Source organism: Neltuma alba, unplaced genomic scaffold, assembly GCF_004799145.2.
Source record: "Neltuma alba isolate B1F8T4 unplaced genomic scaffold, ASM479914v2 tig00003072_pilon, whole genome shotgun sequence".
NCBI classification, from domain to species: Eukaryota; Viridiplantae; Streptophyta; class Magnoliopsida; order Fabales; family Fabaceae; genus Neltuma; species Neltuma alba.
Genome location: NW_021633130.1, coordinates 15,644 through 22,295, shown reverse-complemented (window position 1 = coordinate 22,295; position 6,652 = coordinate 15,644). Strand labels below are relative to the sequence as shown.

At 32.9% G+C, this 6,652-nt stretch overlaps 1 protein-coding gene across 1 annotated transcript; it reads right to left on the bottom strand.

Annotated features, from left to right (window-relative positions):
- Window positions 1-3,610: 3,610 nt before the first annotated feature.
- On the bottom strand, window positions 3,611-5,229 carry LOC114740170 (uncharacterized). The gene is made up of 2 exons (XM_028928299.1): window positions 4,333-5,229; window positions 3,611-3,691 (listed from the first exon to the last, which is right to left on the bottom strand). The coding sequence occupies exons 1-2, from the start codon at window positions 5,227-5,229 to the stop codon at window positions 3,611-3,613; spliced, it is 978 nt and encodes a 325-aa protein (XP_028784132.1).
- Window positions 5,230-6,652: the final 1,423 nt, after the last annotated feature.

Below are 6,652 nucleotides of genomic sequence, written 5' to 3'. Positions count from 1 at the left end.
TTTTTTTTAATTTAATAATGATACATACTGCGTTGCGGCCCCACCTTGATCATCGCTGCCAAATGTACTGCACGCTCTTCATCATTTGTGCTTAGCCTCTCGATTATCACATTCCATTTCTTAGTGAGTAATTTCAGCAGATTCAATTGGCTTTACAATCAGGGATGGAGCATCCCGCAACTCTTCACTTTTTGCTTTGCCACTTTCCAGATTTCCTCTACAATCTTCATCCTCCTCTCTCTCTCTCTCTCCCCTCTCTCCCCTTCTCTCTCCCACCTCTCCATCTCTAACCTTTATACAAACACAATCTTGTGACGAAAACCTTCACCCCCAATTTCCCCTCCCAATTCTGGGTTTTCACCTTCTGATGAACAAGTTGTGGCTGCCTCAATGCGGTAGTCTTTTTTTTGGGGGGGGGGGGTGCCGATATGTCAATTAGCAAACAGTGTTAGGAGGAATCTGTTAAGTTGCGTTGCAAGGAATTACCCATTTTTATTGGTTTGAGGATAAAATTACACCACTAAATAGTTTAGGATTTTAGGTGCACCTCTAAAAATAAAATAAGGGTGCTAGCTGCACCTTTGCCCAAATATTAATTACGCGTTTTGGACCAAAATATTTCTTTTTAATGAAATTTTTTATTAAAATATTTTTACTGATGTTAAAAATGGAACCAAGCAGTGAAAAGATACTTTCTTTTTATTAAAATTAATTATTTAGTCTCTATATATGTTTAGAAGGAAAGCCTTATATTTTTTGGTTGAAAAAACCCTTATATTTTACTTAAAAAAACATACAAGTGGGCATCTTCAAAACCAATAGACGTCATATAAAGCTGAGGGAGCCACGCCTATATTCAAATGACAGCTTTGGAAGAAAAAAATTCAAAATGAGGGAGCCACACCTTAAGTATCTTCACTATGGCTGGAACACCTTTCTGCTTCTTCTTCTTGGTTGCTCTTTATATTCAGAAACACAAGAATATGCTACAAAAGTTGAAACACCATTAAACTTTGTAAATATAGATCAATTAAACACAGACTGACGTTGGCATAAATCTATATTTTTAAACTTACAGTAGGTATATAATCCTCAGATCTCCCAACAATAATCAGCTTTCCTCAATGTTCCAACACAGATCAAGCATGAGAGACCTCTTTTTTATGGTGTTTTGACCAACTTTAGGATACAGGTGCTTCACAAAAATCCAAGACGACTATAAAATCTGAAAGTTTTCCAAGAAAGATGATGAAACGAAGAAACATGATGAACTTGTGAAATCAAACAGGAAAAACAACATCAACTAAGCAATAAAGATACAAGAAATTAAGATGAACTCATCAAAAATAAAATCACAGGGAACAACGAGTCTTTTTTTTTTACCTTAAAGATATGAGCCGTCACGAATTGAAAGAGCAGTTTTTTTTTCAAAATTATTTTTGGGATTTTTGTCTTCTTGAAGAAAGATCACAAAACCAGCAAAATAAAGTTGAAAATGATCACAACAGCAGAGAATTGAAGTGCTAGCAAAGAAAATACAAAAAGCAGTAGATTCAGGATTTTTTTCCATTTTTTTTTTTGGTCGAGAAAAGACAAGGAAAAAGGGAATCAGAAAGTGGAAATATACAACACAAAGGAAACTCCAGAGATGATGAAGTAAAAGAAGAAGTAAGAAAGCAATAGAAATTAGCAAAAGGGAGAAAGTAGGAGATTTTTGAAACTATGGAGGAGGAGGAGAAGCAGATCTGAAGCTTTACAAAGTCTCTGGTTTTGATGGGAGTTAAGTCAATCCTACCTGGTCAATGCTGTAGGGTTTATATTATTGGGATAATGCATGACAATCTATGACCTTGTAAAACAAGTTAATTAATATCACTAATCAAATTCTCATCACTACTCAAATTTTCAAACTCCTCATGAACAGATTCCTCATATTTAGTACTATTTTTTCTTTTGGAAAAAAATCCCAGTTTAACATTATTATTATTTTTTTATGAAGTAGTACTGAATTGCCATTCTACATGGTCCTCTTTATGTATTTATAACGGGGAAAATGACAAGCAACCAACTTATTTTTAACCTAACGATGTACAGGGACGTCTAATTTGTAAAATTACATGCAACGGCCAAGGTTCCTATAAATTAAATAAAAAATAAAAATGCCTTCACGAGATCAGAAAACATAATTTAATGATGAAAAAATCGGGAAATTTATAAAATTTAGAAAATCAGTTAAAAAAATGAAACTAAGTTACAGCAAAAAAAGAATAAGCTTGAGTACGCACTACTTTGTTATGAATGGTTTCCATGCAACTTTAGATAACCTCTCCGCTTCCCTTCCCATACTCCTCCCTTATCTTTTTTTTTTTTTTACTATTAGATTAATATATTTTAACAGCTCAAAGTTTAATGTTTTATAAACTATTTATTAAAAAAATTAAAAGCATTTAATGCATTTGTAAACTATTAGAATTAATTTGAACCATTAAAATATTAATCTAAGAATTAAAAAAGGAAGAGGAGGAAGAGGATGGAAAGGGAAAAGTAGAGACGCCACGTGTCAACCATCATATAATAATATAAAATTTTATTATTATTGGTAGTAGTGGTAGCAATAGGGAAAAAAACACGTTGTACGGTTTAGGAGAATTATTTGTGCGTCATTTTAACATTAACTTTTTACTTCCACATGGTGACTTCTTTATGTATTTATCAAGGGGAGAATGACGAGCTACTAGCTTTTCTTTTGGGAAAATTGAGGAGAAGGACCTAAAAAAATTAGTATTTATTAAGAGGGATCTTAAAAATTATAATTAATTTGAATGACCAAAAATTAAAATATGAATTTATAATTACGAAATTATCCCTGGCCAAATCCCTACATTATCCCCAATGCCCATCCCAATATTTGACTATTAGTTATCAATATTTTTTGAGCAAAAGACTATTGGTTATCAATTGAAATATAAATTTATAATTACTAAATTATCCCCATTAAAATTAAAAGCTGAATACAGCAATTAACAAAAAAAAAAAAAATAGGGTCCTATTTTTCAGTCATTCATATATGCATCTACTAGCCTTTCATTCCGATATGGTTGGAAATTTTTCCAGCTTGCACGACTACGATTTTACCTTTCATTCCGATATGGTTGGAAAAATTATTAGTCAAGTTTAGGTTACGAAGTGGTAGTATTTACCTGATTTTCATATTTTGGTTAACAGAAAGAACTATATTTATATTAATCTAAGAAGCTTTGTATAGGTAGCGTGATTGTGTTCATATATATGTATAGTTGGGATTAAATGAAGGTACAAATATATACTTTTATATTCATCCAAAAAGACTTTATATTGGATGCTTTTAATCAAATATTATCAAAACAAGATACTAACGAATTAAGATTTAAGTAATTATAACTCCTCATTAACTTAATAAGGAAATTTGAACAATATCATTGCATTACTAAGGAAAGTTGAGTGAAATATTATGACATCAAACTGATGCTCAATAGTTATAGGTTTCAAAAATATACGGTTAATATCAAGTAAATCAAGCAACAAAGAAAACATTAAAAAGTTAAAAGTTCATTTTAGCAAAGCATATATCCTATGAGGGATGCCAACCATTGAAGCTACCCAGGACTTTGTCTTCCACATTGTCTCCATCACCATGAAACTCAATTTGAACCTGGATATATAATTGCACAAAATGCTGTGAGCAGATCAACTAGCTTATCATAATGAAACTAATAACTTAAATGATAAAATGCTAAACTAAATTTGAATAAATCATTCTAAGAGTTTAGACAACGTAAAAAAAAAAAAAAGTTAACAATAAAGTACAGAAATAAGAACTGAATCATTGTTTAACAATTATTATGATAAAAAAATGTAATTTAGTGTAGATATTGCACCTTATGTTTCAGTGGGGTTAGGATTTGTGCAGCTTGCACGATTATGCCCAAATTGGTGACATAGAGAACATTGATATTGCACCTTATGTTGGAATTGTGATTCACGACGCTTTTTTTGAGGTCTACCAGGAGGACGACTTGTAATGGGGGGTCGTAAAAAGATATTGGTCCTATAATCTTCAAAACACAATCGGTTTAGGTTGGGCATATCATGAGTTTCCACTGGAACCATGGTATTCATGTAAATCTTTTCTTGTGAGGATAACAAATAACACTCTTCAATATATGCGTAAATATTACCATGTAATTTTTTTATTGCGGCATAGGCATGAGGGCATGGAATTCCTGTCATTTGCCATGCTTGACAAGTACACTGTCTTAATGCCACATTAACATGCAAATGTTTACCGCCTACATGAACGAGCATTCGAGGTGGGCCATAGTTTTCTACCATCACGTTTTCAGCCAAAGCAACATGCTCTATAAGTTTAGCTTCGATCTTAGGTCCAATCCCATTTTTCCACTTTCCCGTAGCTTCTTTTGCAGCATAAAGCTTTTTAGCTAGCTTCTGTCGATGCTCATTTATTAGCACACATATGTTATCCCTCCTTTCTTTAACTAACCATGCATTAAAAGATTTTGCAAGGTTAGTAGTGATATTGTCCCAACGTTTAAATAGAAAGAGCGACATGGCCCACTTGTCAACATCACTTTGGGTCTCAACCCATATTGCTAATTCAGGAGAAAAGGACCTAAGACTTCCCATTGCCTTGACAAAATCCACATCCAATCGTGAATATGCAATAGCATCAAGAAATTTTAATGCTTCCTTCTTACATCTTCTGTGTTGTCCATGACAAACTTTTGAGAACTCAGCACTATAGTTTTCTTTTATATGCCTATAACAAAAAGCATGACGAGACCCACCAAATACTTCTCTAATTGCACCAATAATCGCATTGTGACGATCAGAAACAATAGTTATTTCAATAGATGCAATCAATTCTTTCACATTCGTTAAGAACCAAAACCAATCTGCATAGGTCTCTCCATTTACAATTGCATAAGCAAGAGGGTACATGTCATTATTTGCATCATATGTAGATGCAGCCAATAGTGTCCCTAAATATGGACCACTTAGGTGACAACCATCAATATATAAAATTGGTCTACAGCCTTGCAAAAACCCAGTTATGTAGCATCCATATGCTATGAAGAGCCTTTCAAAATGGTTGTTGACAGATGAGGTCCACTTGGGCACTGTTTGTGGATCAGCTTCCTTTAAACGATTACATAACCAAGGGATTAGCATAGATGATTGTTGTATAGACCCATTAATGTTATCCAAGGCTCTCTCCTTTGCCCTCCAAGCTTGATGGTAATTTAAGGATACTCCATATTCCCCCCTTCATATATGAGGCTTTTATTGATTTCATAATAACTACTAGAGAAAAAGATAGACAATAAGCAGGAAAAAAAATCATAAAACTAACCAACCTGAAAATGATAACATGGATGATGGACTCAACCTTCTATATATTAACACTATCCTGCAATACCAAATCATAGTATTGGTTAGCCTAAAAAAAATGTAATTTTAAAGAAAGACGACATTGGCATAAGCATAACATAATCAATTCTCTATTTCCTTAATAATTAAATATACATTTTTTGAAACAATATTTGTTCGTGTGGATATATCATACCTTTGCTGAGCATAGCATTTCTACTGTTTTTTTTTTTAAGGTCTCCTTTATCCTTCCATTCCATCTCATGCTCTTCTATTGTCAATTTAGACAACTTTGTTGTTTCCAACATTCCTGGACAAAGCTTCTCCATTTCAGGGCATCCAATTATTTGTACCACTTTTAATTCTGGAAATTTGAAGGTGCAACTTCATGAAGAAAACATCTTCAAGCTTGGCATATCAGTAAGTTCGATTCTCTGGAGTTGGTTGAATGTGATTCCACCTTCTACATCTTCACTGGTCTCATTCATTACAATTTCGTCCATTTTTTTGCAATCATTTATCTTAAAAAACACAAGACTCACCAAAATTTTAACGGTCAAACTTGTCACTAAATAGATGAGCCAATCACATATGGATACAAACAGCATTCTCAGTTTTTGAAATGAAGCAGAGGATGGTGCCAACTTGACCAAATTACAACAACTTTTGACTTCAATGTATTTCAGATTTTGATGCATTAGTGGTAGTTGAGAATCATCTTTCCATATGCTCTTGAGCTGGTCCAAATAGGCAATGCATAATTCCTAAAATAGTGGGATTTTCCCCATAAAATCAAGAATATGGTCGTGTGAGGGAAATATCTCCTCAAAGGAACAATGTTCCACATAAAGCTTTTCCAACTTGGGAAATCTTCTTTGAGAGTTACAGGGAAAGGTTATCCCTTCATTCTGAAAGCCTTCTACATAAAGAGTTTTCACTTTAGGAAAAACATCCCTTATCATGATGATATTCTCCAAATTTAAAGCCATGCTTTCGGTTGTGAAAATTACCTATAAAATTATAATTAATAAAAGAATTACCATAATGAGTAGGCGACTTAGTAAATTACATCAAGAATACTGATTTCGAGAACTTGTAAATGGATCACTCATCTTTTCCTAATATTTAAAATTTTTATTATTTCATATTAAAATTACATCCATATACTAAAATTAAAAAAATCCTTTAAATTAACTTCACAGCCCCCTTTCTTTACTCTGAATTA